General features: G+C 42.5%; 1 protein-coding gene across 2 annotated transcripts in view; it reads left to right on the top strand.

The window, feature by feature from the left end:
- trim46b (tripartite motif containing 46b) overlaps positions 1-19,478 on the top strand; it is a 59,458-nt gene extending 39,980 nt beyond the window's left edge. For both annotated transcript variants that reach the window (XM_061931115.1, XM_061931116.1), the window contains exons 10-12: positions 757-986; positions 13,923-13,990; positions 14,063-19,478. In XM_061931115.1, the coding sequence (XP_061787099.1) occupies positions 757-986; positions 13,923-13,990; positions 14,063-14,504 (740 nt within the window). In that variant the 3' untranslated portion in view covers positions 14,505-19,478. The remainder of the gene's footprint in view (positions 1-756; positions 987-13,922; positions 13,991-14,062) is intronic.
- The last annotated feature ends 750 nt before the right edge of the window (positions 19,479-20,228 follow it).

The raw sequence follows: 20,228 nt of genomic DNA, 5'->3' as shown, positions 1-20,228 counted from the left end.
AAAAATATGAAGATAGGCTATTTTTGCAAGCAGACATTTTTTGCCATTAAAAGTGTGAGTTCTATTCAAGGTTTGTTGCAACCCACTTCACCACTGGGTTAACACCCGCTGGAATGCTTGTGTCAAATCAGAAGACGCCCGTCGGTATACATTACGCTGGTCTGCAATGGTGAAACAGTAACTCATTCTCTTTTCTGCTTACCACCACGACTTACCCACTCCTCCCTACCGCCCCCATCAACACGCCTCCTTATTTCCTATACTTCCTCATCTCTTGTCACCTTTTTATTTCCATTTCACAGCTTCTCATCCTCTTCAGCCGCTCCTTCCATGCCGCCAACCTCCACGCCGCCTACGGAACGTAAGAAGAACGCCGTACGGCCATTCCGCTCCCCTCCCCGCCCCCCCCTTACATCTTTTTTCCACTCTGGTCTTTTTCCCCCCTCTAACGAGAAGCGTCTCCGCGGTGATGAGGTTTGCACCGTGTTAAGACTAAGGCTTAACGAGGCGGATTGGATTCCGATCCGTGGCTTTAAATGGCGTGATTGGTGGTGAACGACCCCCCCGTTTCCCTCACCCATCCCCTGTTAGCCCCTCCTGCTACTGCATACGACCCCTCTTTGAATTGAAGAAAAAAAAGCGATACCTTGAGTGTTCTCTTCCCTGCGTTGAGAGGTGTATTCCCGCTTTGGTTTGCCTTTCCTTGTTATGTTCCACACTTGACGGCCGTTTCACGCTCCACCTCTTTTTCTACAGTGCTCAACTTCTACCTGGACTCCCGCTGGGGTCTCCACGCCGACCGCCTGGTGGTCAGCAAGGAGCAACGAGCGGCCCGCAGCATCCCTGGTCTCTCCCTGTTGCAGGCGGCCGACCACGCGCTCACTACCTGTCACATGACCGCCGACCTCTTGGTGGGAGACGTGGCCATCACGCAGGGGAGACACTACTGGGCGTGCTCAGTGGAGCCCGGGTCTTACCTAGTGAAGGTACGTCTGGACTAAACATTAGGCACCCCTGTATTAAAGCACTATAGTAGTCCAACTCTGTATATAACGATTCTAAAGGTACCCGTATTTTCCGGACCATAGGGCGCACCGGATTATGAGGCGCACTGCCAATGAGCGGGTCTATTTTCAAACAAAAGGGCGTAGAAAAGGGGTCATATTTATCCATCCATCCATCCATCTTCTTCCGCTTATCCGAGGTCGGGTCACTGGGGCAGCAGCCTAAGCAGGGAAGCCCAGACTTCCCTCTCCCCAGCCACTTCGTCCAGCTCCTCCCGGGGGATCCCGAGGCGTTCCCAGGCCAGCCGGGAGAGATGGTCTTCCCAACGTGTCCTGGGTCTTCCCCGTGGCCTCCTACCGGTCAGACGTGCCCTAAACACCTCCCTAGGGAGGCGTTCGGGTGGAATCCTGACCAGATGCTCGAACCACCTCATCTGGCTCCTCTCAATGTGGAGGAGCAGCGGCTTTACTTTGAGCTCCTCCCGGATGACAGAGCATTTCGGCCGCTTGTACCCGTGATCTTGTCCTTTCGGTCATAACCCAAAGCTCATGACCATAGGTGAGGATGGGAACGTAGATCAACCAGTAAATCGAGAGCTTTGCCTTCCGGCTCAGCTCCTTCTTCACCACAACGGATCGATACAGCGTCCGCATTACTGAAGACGCCGCACCGATCCGCCTGTCGATCTCACGATCCACTCTTCCCTCACTCGTGAACAAGACTCCGAGGTACTTGAACTCCTCCACTTGGGGCAGGGTCTCCTCCCCAACCCGGAGATGGCACTCCACCCTTTTCTGGGCGAGAACCATGGACTCGGACTTGGAGGTGCTGATTCTCATCCCAGTCGCTTCACACTCAGCTGCGAACCGATCCAGTGAGAGCTGAAGATCTTGGCCAGATGAAGCTATCAGGACCACATCATCTGCAAAAAGCAGAGACCTAATCCTGCAGCCACCAAACCAGATACCCTCAACGCCCTGACTGCGCCTAGAAATTCTATCCATAAAGGTTATGGACAGAATCGGGTCATATTTATTTTTTTTCGAAATGTAAAACCCTTCCTTGTGGTCTACATAACATGTAATGGTGGTTCTTTGGTCAAAATGTTGCATAGATGATGTTTTACAGATCATCTTCAAGCCGCTTTCTGACAGTCGCTTCAGGATGCGGCGTTTTGTGGGCGGTCTTATTTACGTGGCTCACCTTCGACGGTGTCTTCTCCCCATCATTTTTGTTGCAAGGATGGGAGTGGAAGAAGTGTCAAAAGGTGGAGCTAACTGTTTTAATGACATTCAGACTTTACTTCAATCAATAACGGAGCAGCATCTCCTCATCCGAAAACAACAACAACATCGGAAATGCCATCCATCCATCCATCCATTTTCTACCGCTTATTCCCTTTGGGGTCGCGGGGGGCGCTGGAGTCTATCTCAGCTACAATCGGGCGGAAGGCGGGGTACACCCTGGACAAGTCGCCACCTCATCACAGGGCCAACACAGATAGACAGACAACATTCACACTCACATTCACACACTAGGGCCAATTTAGTGTTGCCAATCAACCTATCCCCAGGTGCATGTCTTTGGAGGTGGGAGGAAGCCGGAGTACCCGGAGGGAACCCACGCAGTCACGGGGAGGACATGCAAACTCCACACAGAAAGATCCCGAGCCTGGGATTGAACCCAGGACTACTCAGGACCTTCGTATTGTGAGGCAGACGCACTAACCCCTCTTCCACCGTGCTGCCCCCCGGAAATGTGTCCCGTGAAAAACCGTGCGACCGGAACTCTCTAATAACTAAAGTTCCTTGGGTGAATAATGTAAACTCTCACTACACCGGTATGTTTTAGCGCATTCATGGCGAGTTTACTGACAGATATAAGTAAGAACTTTAGACTACTTCAAATCGCTTTCTGACAGTCGTTTCAGGATGCAGCGTTTTGTGGGCGGTCCTATTTACGTGGCTCACCTTCGACGGCGTCTTCTCCCCGTCATTTTTGTTGCAAGGACGGGAGTGGAAGAAGTGTCAAAAGGTGAAGCTAACTGTTTGAATGACATTCAGACTTTACGTCAATCAATAACGGAGCAGCATCTCCTCATCCGAAAACAACAACAAGGCCGGAAATGTGTCCCGTGAAAAACCGTGTGACTGGAACTCTCTAATAACTAAAGGTCCTTGGGAGAATAATGTAAACTCACTACACCGGTATGTTTTAGCGCTTTCATGGCGAGTTTCCTGACAGATATAAGTAAGAACTTTACACTACTTTATATTAGAAATGGCAACAGCGGAGGATGAATGTCCCATAACAAGAAGATAGAGAAAAAGAAGAAGCTTATCGACTACGGTGTCGGCACGGACTACAAAGGCGGACGCGCGCAAATTTTCAGGACTTATGCAGATCCCAAATACAGATCAGCAGGTACCAGAAGATAAGAAAAGTTGCTTTTGCATAATATTACGAAACAAAACGCCAGATGATATGCCTTACCTTATACACACACCATAATAGTACTAGTATATTGAAGCACAGTACAATCCATCAAGCGGTGCGGCTTCAGAGCTTACCAAAGTCGTATTGAAACATTTTGATAGATTTTTGAGCGCTGTTTGTAATGTTCTATATTTTCAATGGAACATATAAAATGTTGGTGTTATTTACTTGAGTCATATTACAGTCTACACGTATCTCTTATGTGTGACTGACATCATATTGCAGTCTCCACAAATCTCTAATGTGTGACTGCCATCTACTGGTCACATTTATCATTTCACCATGCACCAAATAAAATAGCTTTGAGGTCGGTCAGCATTAGGCGCACCAGTTTATAAGGCGCACTGTCGAGTTTGGAGAAAATGAAATGATTTTAAGTGCGCCTTATAGTCCGAAAAATACGGTACCTTGTTACTGTGTAACATCCATCAAAATATACACAAACTTACCACTAAGTCACTCACAGTGCAAATGCACAAACAATTAACTCCAAGAATTAAATTAAATAACCATAAATAGAGGAAAAACTCCTAATATGACCTACTTTTCTTCACAATTATTTACATCCAGCTTTGTGTCTCCGTCACGTCACACATTGCATTCGTCAAGCGGCCCGAAGCCAACCTAATGAGCTTCACAATCACACATCGTGCCTGACTGTCTTGGACTAAGTCAGGGGTCGGCAACCCAAAATGTTGAAAGAGCCATATTGGACCAAAAGAAGAATAATCTCTCTGGAGCCGCAAAAAATTAAAAGCCTTATGTAAATGTTATAATGAAGACAACACATGATATAAGTGTCTATATTAGCTATAATAGCCTACTATCAAAATGACTATGCGTTGCAGGCTGATGCAAATCTTCGTTGACAGAAATGTTGTAATTTTAATACTTATTCTACACATTTTTACAACACTGGAAAACATTAGTAAAACGGAGGCTTCTCAGAAGATGAGATAACTCCTGGAAATGACTGGCTCAGAATGGCTTTGCTGTGGTCTGGAACAACATGGCACACAAACAACTCTGAGAAATCCATCCATCCATCCATCTTCTTCCGCTTATCCGAGGTCGGGTCGCGGGGGCAGCAGCTTAAGCAGGGAAGCCCAGACTTCCCTCTCCCCAGCCACTTCGTCCAGCTCTTCCTGTGCGACCCCGAGGCGTTCCCAGGCCAGCCGGGAGACATAGTCTTCCCAACGTGTCCTGGGTCTTCCCCGCGGCCTCCTACCGGTGGGACGTGCCCTAAACACCTCCCTAGGGAGGCGTTCGGGTGGCATCCTGACCAGATGCCCGAACCACCTCATCTGGCTCCTCTCGATGTGGAGGAGCAGCGGCTTTACTTTGAGCTCCTCCCGGATGGCAGAGCTTCTCACCCTATCTCTAAGGGAGAGCCCCGCCACCCGGCGGAGGAAACTCATTTCAGCCGCTTGTACCCGTGATCTTGTCCTTTCGGTCATAACCCAAAGCTCATGACCATAGGTGAGGATGGGAACGTAGATCGACCGGTAAATTGAGAGCTTTGCCTTCCGGCTCAGCTCCTTCTTCACCACAACGGATCGATACAGCGTCCGCATTACTGAAGACGCCGCACCGATCCGCCTGTCGATCTCACGATCCACTCTTCCCTCACTCGTGAACAAGACTCCGAGGTACTTGAACTCCTCCACTTGGGGCAGGGTCTCCTCCCCAACCCGGAGATGGCACTCCACCCTTTTCTGGGCGAGAACCATGGACTCGGACTTGGAGGTGCTGATTCTCATCCCAGTCGCTTCACACTCAGCTGCGAACCGATCCAGTGAGAGCTGAAGATCTTGGCCAGATGAAGCTATCAGGACCACATCATCTGCAAAAAGCAGAGACCTAATCCTGCAGCCACCAAACCAGATACCCTCAACGCCCTGACTGCGCCTAGAAATTCTATCCATAAAGGTTATGGACAGAATCGGGTCATATTTATTTTTTTTCGAAATGTAAAACCCTTCCTTGTGGTCTACATAACATGTAATGGTGGTTCTTTGGTCAAAATGTTGCATAGATGATGTTTTACAGATCATCTTCAAGCCGCTTTCTGACAGTCGCTTCAGGATGCGGCGTTTTGTGGGCGGTCTTATTTACGTGGCTCACCTTCGACGGTGTCTTCTCCCCATCATTTTTGTTGCAAGGATGGGAGTGGAAGAAGTGTCAAAAGGTGGAGCTAACTGTTTTAATGACATTCAGACTTTACTTCAATCAATAACGGAGCAGCATCTCCTCATCCGAAAACAACAACAACATCGGAAATGCCATCCATCCATCCATCCATTTTCTACCGCTTATTCCCTTTGGGGTCGCGGGGGGCGCTGGAGCCTATCTCAGCTACAATCGGGCGGAAGGCGGGGTACACCCTGGACAAGTCGCCACCTCATCACAGGGCCAACACAGATAGACAGACAACATTCACACTCACATTCACACACTAGGGCCAATTTAGTGTTGCCAATCAACCTATCCCCAGGTGCATGTCTTTGGAGGTGGGAGGAAGCCGGAGTACCCGGAGGGAACCCACGCAGTCACGGGGAGGACATGCAAACTCCACACAGAAAGATCCCGAGCCTGGGATTGAACCCAGGACTACTCAGGACCTTCGTATTGTGAGGCAGACGCACTAACCCCTCTTCCACCGTGCTGCCCCCCGGAAATGTGTCCCGTGAAAAACCGTGCGACCGGAACTCTCTAATAACTAAAGTTCCTTGGGTGAATAATGTAAACTCACTACACCGGTATGTTTTAGCGCATTCATGGCGAGTTTACTGACAGATATAAGTAAGAACTTTAGACTACTTCAAATCGCTTTCTGACAGTCGTTTCAGGATGCAGCGTTTTGTGGGCGGTCCTATTTACGTGGCTCACCTTCGATGGCGTCTTCTCCCCGTCATTTTTGTTGCAAGGACGGGAGTGGAAGAAGTGTCAAAAGGTGAAGCTAACTGTTTGAATGACATTCAGACTTTACGTCAATCAATAACGGAGCAGCATCTCCTCATCCGAAAACAACAACAAGGCCGGAAATGTGTCCCGTGAAAAACCGTGTGACTGGAACTCTCTAATAACTAAAGGTCCTTGGGTGAATAATGTAAACTCACTACACCGGTATGTTTTAGCGCTTTCATGGCGAGTTTCCTGACAGATATAAGTAAGAACTTTACACTACTTTATATTAGAAATGGCAACAGCGGAGGATGAATGTCCCATAACAAGAAGATAGAGAAAAAGAAGAAGCTTATCGACTACGGTGTCGGCACGGACTACAAAGGCGGACGCGCGCAAATTTTCAGGACTTATGCAGATCCCAAATACAGATCAGCAGGTACCAGAAGATAAGAAAAGTTGCTTTTGCATAATATTACGAAACAAAACGCCAGATGATATGCCTTACCTTATACACACACCATAATAGTACTAGTATATTGAAGCACAGTACAATCCATCAAGCGGTGCGGCTTCAGAGCTTACCAAAGTCGTATTGAAACATTTTGATAGATTTTTGAGCGCTGTTTGTAATGTTCTATATTTTCAATGGAACATATAAAATGTTGGTGTTATTTACTTGAGTCATATTACAGTCTACACGTATCTCTTATGTGTGACTGACATCATATTGCAGTCTCCACAAATCTCTAATGTGTGACTGCCATCTACTGGTCACATTTATCATTTCACCATGCACCAAATAAAATAGCTTTGAGGTCGGTCAGCATTAGGCGCACCAGTTTATAAGGCGCACTGTCGAGTTTGGAGAAAATGAAATGATTTTAAGTGCGCCTTATAGTCCGAAAAATACGGTACCTTGTTACTGTGTAACATCCATCAAAATATACACAAACTTACCACTAAGTCACTCACAGTGCAAATGCACAAACAATTAACTCCAAGAATTAAATTAAATAACCATAAATAGAGGAAAAACTCCTAATATGACCTACTTTTCTTCACAATTATTTACATCCAGCTTTGTGTCTCCGTCACGTCACACATTGCATTCGTCAAGCGGCCCGAAGCCAACCTAATGAGCTTCACAATCACACATCGTGCCTGACTGTCTTGGACTAAGTCAGGGGTCGGCAACCCAAAATGTTGAAAGAGCCATATTGGACCAAAAGAAGAATAATCTCTCTGGAGCCGCAAAAAATTAAAAGCCTTATGTAAATGTTATAATGAAGACAACACATGATATAAGTGTCTATATTAGCTATAATAGCCTACTATCAAAATGACTATGCGTTGCAGGCTGATGCAAATCTTCGTTGACAGAAATGTTGTAATTTTAATACTTATTCTACACATTTTTACAACACTGGAAAACATTAGTAAAACGGAGGCTTCTCAGAAGATGAGATAACTCCTGGAAATGACTGGCTCAGAATGGCTTTGCTGTGGTCTGGAACAACATGGCACACAAACAACTCTGAGAAATCCATCCATCCATCCATCTTCTTCCGCTTATCCGAGGTCGGGTCGCGGGGGCAGCAGCTTAAGCAGGGAAGCCCAGACTTCCCTCTCCCCAGCCACTTCGTCCAGCTCTTCCTGTGCGACCCCGAGGCGTTCCCAGGCCAGCCGGGAGACATAGTCTTCCCAACGTGTCCTGGGTCTTCCCCGCGGCCTCCTACCGGTGGGACGTGCCCTAAACACCTCCCTAGGGAGGCGTTCGGGTGGCATCCTGACCAGATGCCCGAACCACCTCATCTGGCTCCTCTCGATGTGGAGGAGCAGCGGCTTTACTTTGAGCTCCTCCCGGATGGCAGAGCTTCTCACCCTATCTCTAAGGGAGAGCCCCGCCACCCGGCGGAGGAAACTCATTTCAGCCGCTTGTACCCGTGATCTTGTCCTTTCGGTCATAACCCAAAGCTCATGACCATAGGTGAGGATGGGAACGTAGATCGACCGGTAAATTGAGAGCTTTGCCTTCCGGCTCAGCTCCTTCTTCACCACAACGGATCGATACAGCGTCCGCATTACTGAAGACGCCGCACCGATCCGCCTGTCGATCTCACGATCCACTCTTCCCCCACTCGTGAACAAGACTCCGAGGTACTTGAACTCCTCCACTTGGGGCAAGATCTCCTCCCCAACCCGGAGATGGCACTCCACCCTTTTCCGGGCGAAATGAGAAATGCAGCCAATATTACACACAGATAATGTGTCATGATGAGACATGCAAATATAAATTAGATACAAAGAGGACATAAATACAGGAAATAAAATGAGCTCAAGCGTACCTACAAACGAGGCATAATGATGCAATATGTACATACAGTTAGCCTAAATAGCATGTTAGCATTTATTAGCATGCAGTGACCAAGTATGCTTGATTAGCACTCCAACAAGTCAATAATGTCAACAAATTTGTGCATTCACGCACAGCATAAAACGTTTGGTGGACAAAATGAGAGGAAGAAGGAGTGGCATAAAACACGTCTTTATGTGGCAGCTTTGGAGAAAGTTGTACATGTAAACTAATTACGGTGAGTTCAAGGACCGACAAAATTAGTAGGAGAAAACGACGCTCCCCAAATACTCTCATCAGCGAAGCATGTTTAATATAAACAGTGGGATTTCTAACAATTAGGAAGGTTTGTGTCATGTTTGTCTTCCTACAGAAACCATATTAAAACAAAAATATTTTTTCCCCTCATCTTTTTACATTTTCATACATTTTTGAAAAAGCTCCAGGGAGCCACTAGGGCGGCGCTAAACTTGAGCCGCGGATTGCCGACCCCCGTACTAAGTAATGATATTAATATATATAGTATTGGACAGTGTTTCTTAACCATAGGGCCCCAAAAGTGCCCCTTAGAGGACCACCCCTGTGGTTCGTTTGGGTCGCAGCGGCACTCCGTTGTAATACACTTTTCCACCACTTGGAGCAGTAATGACAATATAGTATCAAACAAACAGAAGGAGTCTGGAACTAGAGTCACGGAGAAGTTTCTCGAGCACAAAAATGATGACTAAATTAGGGAATTTGTACTTCAATTTGCACATGAATGTTATTGACAGTTTAATATATTATTAATATTTATTATTTATTCAATTAATTTATTTAAGCACAATATAATATGTAAATATTATTTTTTTAATCAGTTTTTATGAGTCTCTTCTTTTGCAGTATATTTGGTTTGTACTGATTTTGTAATTAGACTGACCTAAACCTTGATAATAATCTTAGAGATTGACAAATGTTTTCCTATCATTTAAACACAGTATATTAGATATAATTACTGAATACCATTAATATCAATAGTAAGTTTACTAATACAGTGTTAATATTTAACTGTAGAGGAAATTCAAAAAGGTTAAAACCTCTAATAAGACATATAGATTTAATAATGAAACACGCAGTCCCTCCAGGAATTTGCAGGCTTATTTGTGATTGTTGCGTCCCACGAATATCTGATTTGTGGCAGTTTTTTCAGAAAGTTACTGCAAAAGTTACCACGTTTTGAGGCCTTTTTTTTTCTCCAAAGCACAGGATCTCAACAAAAATTGGCCTAGTGGTTAGCATGTCAGCCACACAGTCAGGGGAATGGCCCCAGAGAGATACGACAACCGATGAGCACACAAAAGGCTCATAAACATCCCGCATTTCAATTGCGTTTCAATCAGAGTTCATTTGGAGATCAGTCTCTCCTACAGTCGCGATCAAAAGTTTACATACACTTGTAAAAAACAGAATGTCATGGCTGTCTTGAGTTTCCAATAATTTCTACAACTCTTATTTTTTGTGATAGAGTGATTGGAGCACATACTTGTTGGTCACAAAAAACATTCATGACGTTTGGTTCTATTATGAATTTATTATGGGTCTACTGAAAATGTGACCAAATCTGCTGGGTCAAAAGTATCCACACAGCAATGTTAATATTTGTCCCTTGGCAAGTTTCACTGCAATAACGAGCTTTTGGTAGCCATCCACAAGCTTCTGGTTGAATTTTTGACCACTCCTCTTGGCAAAATTGGTGCAGTTCAGCTAAATGTGTTGGTTTTCTGACATGGACTTGTTTCTTCAGCATTGTCCACACGTTTAAGTCAGGATTTTGGGAAGGCCATTCTAAAACCTTCATTCTCACCTGATTTAGCCATTCCTTTAACACTTCTGACGTGTGTTTGGGGTCATTGTCCTGTTGGAACACCCAACTGCGCCCAAGACCCAACCTCCGGGCTGATGATTTTAGGTTGTCCTGAAGAATTTGGAGGTAATCCTCCTTTTTCATTGTCCCATTTAAACTACCAGTTTCTCCTCCAAACATATTGCTGGGTATTGTGGCCAAACAGCTCAATTTTTGTTTCATCTGACATCACATGGACAAACATAAGAGCTTCTGAAGGAAAGTTCTGTGGTCAGATGAAACAAAAATTGAGCTGTTTGGCCACAATACCCAGCAATATGTTTGGAGGAGAAAAGGTGAGGCCTTTAATCCCAGGAACACCACCCTACCGTCAAGCATGGTGGCGGTAGTATTATGCTCTGGGCCTGATTTGCTGCCAATAGAACTGGTGCTTTACAGAGAGTAAATGGGACAATGAAAAAGGAGGATTACCTCCAAATTTTTCAGGACAACCTAAAATCATCAGCCCGGGCGCAGTTGGGTGTTCCAACAGGACAATGACCCCAAACACACGTCAAATTTGGTAAAGAATGGCTAAATCAGGCTAGAATTAAGGTTTTAGAATGGCCTTCCCAAAGTCCTGACTTAAACGTGTGGACAGTGCTGAAGAAACAAGTCCATGTCAGAAAACCAACAAATTTAGCTGAACTGCACCAATTTTGTCAAGAGGAGTGGTCAAAAACTCAAGCAGAAGCTTGTGGATGGCAACCAAAAGTGCCTTATTGCATTGAAACTTGCCAAGGGACATGTAACCAAATATTAACATTGCTGTATGTATACTTTTGACCCAGCAGATTTGGTCACATTTTCAGTAGACCCATAATAAATTCATAAAAGAACCAAACTTCATGAATGTTTTTTGTGACCAACAACTATGTGCTCCAATCACTCTATCACAAAAAAATAAGAGTTGTAGAAATTATTGGAAACTCAGGACAGCCATGACATTATATCAGTGGTTCTTAACCTTGTTGGAGGTACCGAACCCCACCAGTTTCATATGCGCATTCACCGAACCCTCCTTTTTTTTTTTTCAAATTCAAGACAAAGTTATTATATGTTTTTGGTAACACTTTAATATGGGGAACATATTCTATGTAACAAAGACTTAATTTAGAGTTATTTGGTTAGGGTTAGAGGGTTAGGGCCAGGGTTAGAGGGTTAGGGTTATAATAAGGCCATGCCGAATAAGGCATTAATAAGTACTTAATAATGACTAGTTAAGAGCCAATATGTTACTAATATGCATGCTAATAAGCAACTAATTAATGGTGAATATGTTCCCCATACTAAAGTGTTACCATGTTTTATTACTGGTGCACAAAATGAACCGTGCATGAACATCACCTTGTTCAAACAACAAAACCAACACAGTGCATAAACTCACAACAAATTACACACCTGCAAATCAGTGTGACTTCTGCTGTTGCCGTATCCGTAATACGCCGATAGGGAGAAGTTTTTATTTACACGATGAGTCGGGTGTGTTTTGACCTCCGCCGAACCCCTGAGCCCGACCCAGGTTAAGAACCACTGGCCTAAACCCCGTGTCAGCCACACTAACCCATCGTTTAAGGTTCCCCTCCTTGGATATTTTTTTACACTGGTAAGTGCGCCGTCTATTTCTTGAATCTCCGGCTCTTAGCTCTCTATGGACTCATTGTGGATTGTGGCAATTAATTATGCCGCATACATGTTTTCAACTTGGTAAAGAAAGTAACAAAACTTAAGCACAGAGTCTTGCATTCTCCCATGTAAATAAGCGATTCAGAGTCCAGCAAGACCCACAATGCAATGTGTTTGTACGTCACACTTTCAAAACCTATATTCCCTATACCTGGTTAATTAAGAACAATTTATGTTTATTTAACCAATTTGTTTAAATTGTTTTTAAGCATGTGGGAGACTCTCTCTTTCCAGTCCATTAGGCAGAATATTAAATGTTTCCTGAACACTCTAATTAAGGCGTTTATTCAGTTAACTCGGGAAATAAGTCCCTACACGTGGGAGGGCTTTAAATTTGAGCCAATAGTAGGAAATCATTTAAATATTTACCGTATTTTCTGGACCATAGGGCGCACCGGATTATAAGGCGCACTGCTGATGAGCAGGTCTATTCAGGTTTATTTTCATACAAAAGGCGCGCATTAAAGGAGTCATATTATTATTTTTTTTTTCTAAATTTAAAACACTTCCTTGTGTCACAACAAATTACACACCTGCAAATCAGTGTGACTTCTGCTGTTGCCGTATCCATAATACGCCGATAGGGGGAATTTTTTATTTACACCATGAGTCGGGTGTGTTTTGACCTCCGCCGAACCCGTAGGGTTCGATCGAACCCATGTTAAGAACCACTGCATTATATCCTTCATGACCTATATGTCAACTTTTGACCACAACGGTATTTCAGAAAAGCACCCCATAGTTCTTGAAACTTTAAAGAAACAACCATTCAATCTCAGCCTAACCTTTATCAGTTTGAAAAATAAACAATGGCTTTTTGCCGATATCCGATATTGTCCAACTCTTTAATTACCGATACCGATATCAACCGATACCGATATCAACCGATATATACAGTCGTGGAATTAACACATTATTATGCCTAATTTGGACAACCAGGTATGGTGAAGATAAGGTACTTTTAAAAAAAAATGCATAAAATAAAATAAATTAATTAAAAACTTTTTTTTGAATAAAAAAGAAAGTAAAACAATATAAAAACAGTTACATTGAAACTAGTAATTAATGAAAATGAGTAAAATTAACTGTTAAAGGTTAGTACTATTAGTGGACCAGCAGCACGCACAATCATGTGTGCTTACGGACTGTATCCCTTGCAGACTGTATTGATATATATTGATATATAATGTAGGAACCAGAATATTAATAACAGAAAGAAACAACCCTTTTGTGTGAATGAGTGTGAATGGGGGAGGGAGGTTTTTTGGGTTGGTGCACTAATTGTAAGTGTATCCTGTGTTTTTTATGTTGATTTAATTTAAAAAAAAAAAAAAAAAAAAAACGATACCTATAATAAAAAAAAAACGATACCGATAATTTCCGATATTACATTTTAACGGATTTATCGGCACATCTCTAATAAGGCGCATCTTTAATCCAGCGGGTGTGGCAAGGAGGCGCTGTTGCCTTCCAATTTAACACAACGGTAGTGAATGCTACAAGATCCTTTTTGGATTTGTTGTGCCCACTCCTAATTCGAAGAATCATGCAAAGCAACTTCATTTACTATAAATTGATATTACTGGTTTCCAGGTTGGTGTTGGTTTGGAGTCCAAACTCCAGGAGTGGTTTCATCTACCAGAGGACATGGCTAGTCCCCGGTGAGACATAGAAGTGCTTACAGTAAATACACAGTGATGATAGCAATAACAGTAATCACAAATGTCCTCCAGCTACGACCCAGACAGCGGCCATGACAGCGGTGCAGAAGACGGCGTTGACTCCGCCCCGCCCTTCTGCTTCCTCACCATGGGCATGGGTAAGATCTACCTACCCCAGCACACCAACCACCACCACCACAACAACGGACATCGCTCCGACCCCAACGGCAACGCCCCGTCCGCCCCGGCGGGCCTCACCTACCCGCTGCCGCCCCGGCTAGGCGTGTGCCTGGACTTCGAGAAGGGCCGCGTCACCTTCTACGACGCCCACTCCCTGCGCCCCCTGTGGGAGGGCCACGTGGACTGCTCGGGCCCCGTGTGCCCCGCGTTCTGTTTCATCGGCGGCGGGGCGCTGCAGCTCCAGGAGCTGGTGGCCAACCGCAGTGCGGATCAGACGCCCGTGAGGAGGGTGACCATCCAACCGCGCCTCGTCTCCAATTTGAACAACAACTGATTTGGAATGTTAACAATTTCTAGCAACAAATATGCAATGTAATTAAGTTTCTATTTGCAAGAAGCGCCGCTTTAGTAGTGTTAGGTGTGCCCGACACTATCTTTGATGCTTGCACTTGTCGCCTGGCTGTCTTATTTATTTATTTATTTAGAACGCCAATGTCCGTATCGCACCACTCTCTCCATCCCATGTCCTTAAATCAGGGGTGTCCAAAGTGCGGCCCGGGGCCATTTGCGGCCCGCAGCTAATTGTTTACCAACCCGCCACACATTCTGCAAAAATTGCAAAATTGATAGTATTGCAAAAATAAAAAAAAACATTAAAAAAAAAGTGGAATGAGGTGAAATCTAACAAGAAAAAGTTGCAATGTTGACACAGCTGCCATGGAGGCTGTTTTTTTTTCTTTTGTCTTTTCTTTATTTTTCTTTTTTTTTGCGATTGCTCCAAAAAAAAAAATAAAGACAAACAAATCTATGTTATAATTAATTATTGACCTATTCATGGCTCCAATTAATTCAAAAATTTCACTTTAAAATGTTTTATGTGGAAAAAATATTGCATATTTTGTGTGGTTGCTATATAAAAACATCAAAGTTTTCTTTGACAAAAGAGCATAAAAACAAACAAAATAATAGTTCATACGTAAAATCGACAGATATATCTGAAGTTGATCTCGTAACTTAAGTGTTGAAAGTAAAAGAAAACCTAATAAAAATGTATCACTTTATGAGTGGGGGACCTTTTGGATCCCAAACATATTTAGTGGGATTTTATTAATATTTTCACTGTGATTACTCAAAACTATTAAAGAATTCAAATTAATGGTGTCCTGCATTATTGATCTTTTAGAGCTCTAATTACAAAATACTGCATATTTCCAGTTTTGCTATAAAAAACAAAGTTGTCTTTGACAGAAAAGGCATTTTTTTTTTTTTCACTTTTTATCAACCTGAAGTTGATATAGAGATTTACTATAAGCGTTAAATAAAAAATAATAATAATCATTTGACTTATTTTTAGCGTTTTAATGACTGAGATCCTTTATGGTCCCCGGGGGCCCTATAGGATAAAAAAAAAAATCCATATATATCAAAATGGCCCCCGCATGCTTAAATTTTTCCGTGTGCGGCCCTCAGTGGAAAAAGTTTGGACACCCCTGCCTTAAATGTTCAATTTATGTGCTTTGTTTAAAAACGTGAGTAAAAGTGCATCAGTAACAACCAATCCTCCAATCCTATTGTTTAAATGTGGTCTGTTAGGGGGAAGGAGAGGCAGTAGAGTGTAATTAGAAGCTCCAATTATACCTCTGGAACGCAGCTAATCGCTAGTTTCAATGGCTGTGTTTGTGTTTTGTGATTCTAATACATGTCCCTCCTCCGCACATGATTGTTTAAAACATTGTCCAACAGCCGGTTTCTAAACACCCTTTATTTGTTTAAAAAAAAAAAAAAAAAAAAAAAGTTTTATTATGAAGTAAACAAACACCATTTTTGTTCTTGTGAATAGATTCAAACCACGCTAACTTTCACCTGCTGGCAGAATGTTTTCAAAAGAAATTGTATTTAAAAAAAAAAAGTAAACAGAATAGCTGAGATAGGCTCCAGCGCCCCCCGCGACCCCAAAGGGAATAAGCGGTAGAAAATGGATGGAAGGAAACAGAATAGATTGCAAAAAAAAAAAAAGGTTTTCGTTTGTCGTTATTTCTTTTATCCGCTAGAGGGCAGCAAATCCAACAAGATGCTGATAAAACCATATAAATATTGATTTTCTGATTTATTAAATTAGCCATTCCAAAGACTGGACTTATTTCATGGCTCTTTTACCCTCATACATGTTTATTAAATATTATATATAAATTTGTATACATTTCTCCCCAAAATCTCTTATTTGTGTTTTTAGTGAAGTGAAGTGAATTATATTTATATAGCGCTTTTTCTCTAGTGACTCAAAGCGCTTTACATAGTGAAACCCAATATCTAAGTTACATTTAAACCAGTGTGGGGGGCACTGGGAGCAGGTGGGTAAAGTGTCTTGCCCAAGGACACAACAGCAGGGACTAGGATGGCGGAAGCGGGGATCGAACCTTTAACCCTCAAGTTGCTGGCACGGCCACTCTACCAACCGAGCGATACCGCTATATATATATATATATATATATATATATATATATATATATATATATATATATATATATATATATAAAATGTAATATAAATTTAGGAGAATAAATAAGAATAAAGTGGATTAAAAAGTAATATTAAAATGGAAGAGAGGGGCAGATATTAATGCAAAGAAATATTTAAAAATAAAAAATGAATATTAAATTGAATCAACAAAGTAAATGTAATAAAATTAACAAAGTCATGAAACTAAAGAGTACAAGCCAAACCCAAAATAAGCTGAAAATACCGACACATCTAGTTTATTTGAATTTAAACAAAATCCCATTTATTTCCACAGAATAAAAAAAGTTGTATTTAGGGCTGTCCAAAATAACGAGTTAACTCATGTGATTAACCACAAACAATAATCCAATTAACCATGCACATTAATCACACAATGTATTTTGAGCGCACATGCTCCAGCGGATAGTTAAGACTTTAAATAAAACTGCTACCAGCTTTGGAGCAAATAAATGACGCATATGACATTCTGACAATAACAATAATTCATTAGTGTCAAAATATTGGGGTCTTTTTTTTTAGGTTTAAATTTTGTAAGCAAGTAAATTACGGTGATTAATCTCATTTAAAACAAATGAAAGTAGTTTTAATGAATAATGATTACTAATTACTTATTTTATTGTTGTTATTTCTATTAAGGGAGAATGTCAGTGTCGCCGAAGACAACACAGGAAACAATTGAGAGTTTTTAGTGTCAATGTCGCCCCCTGTTGGCTATATATAATAGTCGTTATTCAACACTATACTTCCTGTCCTTTCCTGATGAACAACAACAACAGCAAAAATAATACAATTATAATAATAATAAATCACTTGTGGAATCTCACATATGTGCCAAGTAAAGCATGCTCAGCAGGGAAGTTTTTTTGGGGGGGGGGCCCATCTGCTTTGAATAAAGGTATTACAATACATGTGTAGGTGTTTAGCATTCCTTATGTAAATGTAATGTAAATGGACGGCCACAGTTTACACTCTTTATGAGCTTCACCATGAAAAAAAAAATTAAAAAAAAATCACATTTGTCTTTAATTAGGAGGTAGGGAAAATGGAAAGAGTCGAGGTTTGGTATTTTTCAATGCATAGGTGCACACAAGTATTGGGACACATTGCAGAGAGCACAACAGTGTCTCTGCAACATATGGAAGAATAAAAGCAACACCCCCCCCCCACCTCCTCCCAGACGCTCGGCTTTATCCGCACCTCCTTTCTTGCGTCCAAATCTGCAACAGATTGGGTTTAGTCTGACTGGAGGTATGCAGCCACAACAGACACATGTAGGGGTCTGCGTAATCCTCGCTCCGAGTATTAAGCACACAGCGTGGGCATTCTTTTAAAGGAATTACCCATATGTAATCTCTGTGATCATCATTTGGTACGGTTCGGGAAGCGGTGGGAGGACTGGGAGTGGTTGTTGTGGGGGCGGGGGGGATCTGGAGAAGTCAGGAATCTGCTAACCCAACTAAAGCACATGTTGGCAACGACCATATAGACGTAGAAAACCCACAGAAAGAGGTGTAGCGAATCCAATGGGTAGCCACTGGAACATATGGAATGTCCTCTGCAGTGGACATTGGCTTTTCATAACAAGGCTATTTTTCTTCTCCGAAATGTGCAACTCTGACCTTTGAAATAGACCAAAAATCGTCCACAGCTGCTCAGCAGGATACACTTTAAAGTAGCTCTTAGGACGGGCTGTCAATTGGAAGCATACGATAATCGGGGAGAAGCTTTAAAACTCATCACATAAAAAAATGATGTAATTTTTTTTTTTACTTTATTAATGATTTGGAGTGCATGAGAAAGTGGAAAGTGTAAAATAGCTTTCTTTGACCTCATGGTCACAAGTATATCATCTTGGGAGGCTGTGTCCTCTGTAGTGGACATTTATGGTTTGCATAGCAAGTAGGGATGTCCGATAATATCGGCCGATAAATGCTTTAAAATGTAATATCAGAAATGATCAGGATCGGTTTCAAAATTATCGGTATCGGTTTCAAAAAGTAAAATTAATGACTTTTTAAAACGCCGCTGTGTACACGGACGTAGGGAGAAGTACAGAGCGCCAATAAACCTTGAAGGCACTGCCTTTGCGTGCCGGCCCAATCACTTAATATCTACAGCTTTTGACACACTCACAAGTGAATGCAATTCATACTTGGTCAACAGCCTTACAGGTCACACTGAGGGTGGCCGTATAAACAACTTTAACACTGTTACAAATATGCGCCACACTGTAAACCCACACCAAATAAGAACGACAAACACATTTGGGGAGAACATCCGCACCGTAACACAACATCAACACAACAGAACAAATACCCAGAACCCCTTGCAGCACTAACTCTTCCGGGACGCTACAATATACACCCCCCGCTACCCCCTACAACATTTATTTCACATTACTGTAGTATTTTTTTACCATTGTATTTGATAGGTCCAATACAGTTTTAATAAAAAAGTAAACACATAAAATAGATAGAGATGTCCGATAATGTCTTTTTTGCCGATATCCGATATTCCGATATTGTCCAACTCTTAATTACCCATTCCGATATCGATATATGCAGTCGTGGAATTAACACATTATTATGCCTAATTTTGTTGTGATGCCCCGCTGGATGCATTAAACAATGCAACAAGGTTTTCCAAAATAAATCAACTCAAGTTATGGAAAAAAATGCCATCATGGCACTGCCATATTTATTATTGAAGTCACAAAGTGCATTATTTTTTTTAACATGCCTCAAAACAGCAGCTTGGAATTTGGGACATGCTCCTGAGAGAGCATGAGGAGGTTGAGGTGGGCGGGGTTGAGGTGGGGAGAGGGGGTTAGGGGGCAGCGGGGGGTGTATATTGTAGCGTCCCGGAAGAGTTAGTGCTGCAAGGGGTTCTGGGTATTTGTTCTGTTGTGTTACGGTGCGGATGTTCTCCCGAAATGTGTTTGTCAGACTTGTTTGGTGTGGGTTCACAGTGTGGCGCATATTTGTAACAGTGTTAAAGTTGTTTATACGCCCACCCTCAGTGTGACCTGTATGGCTATTGACCAAATATGCCTTGTGTGTGTGAAAAGCCGTAGAAATTATGTGATTGGGCCGGCACGCAAAGGCAGTGCCTTTAAGATTTATTCGCGCTCTGTACTTTTCCCTACGTCCGTGTACACAGCGGCGTTTTAAAAAGTCATACATTTTACTTATTGAAACCGATACCGATAATTTCCGATATCTGCAGTCCGATATTATCGGACATCTCTAAAAATAGACTTTAAAATTACCAAAAATTGCATTTCAATAAATATTGAACATCTTGAGGTTAAGTTCAAGATTTTTTTCCCAGTTATAAAAAAATGGGTGGAGTGGTTTGTTTTGTTACTATCACTTTCCAACAAATTGTTGGTCCGTGTTGACGGGCTCCTGTTGCTCATTGGATTTGAAGCCAAAATATTCCCATACCTGCTAACTTTAGTTACACCGAGACAAAGATTGTGTATGACCTTCAAGAGGGTTCACTTCATTTAATTCTACTATTGAATAAATCCGCCCAG

Source organism: Nerophis lumbriciformis, linkage group LG37 (assembly GCF_033978685.3).
Source record: "Nerophis lumbriciformis linkage group LG37, RoL_Nlum_v2.1, whole genome shotgun sequence".
NCBI lineage: Eukaryota > Metazoa > Chordata > Actinopteri > Syngnathiformes > Syngnathidae > Nerophis > Nerophis lumbriciformis.
The sequence above is the reverse complement of the archived record's forward strand: the minus strand, read 5'-3'. Positions and strand labels throughout refer to the sequence as shown.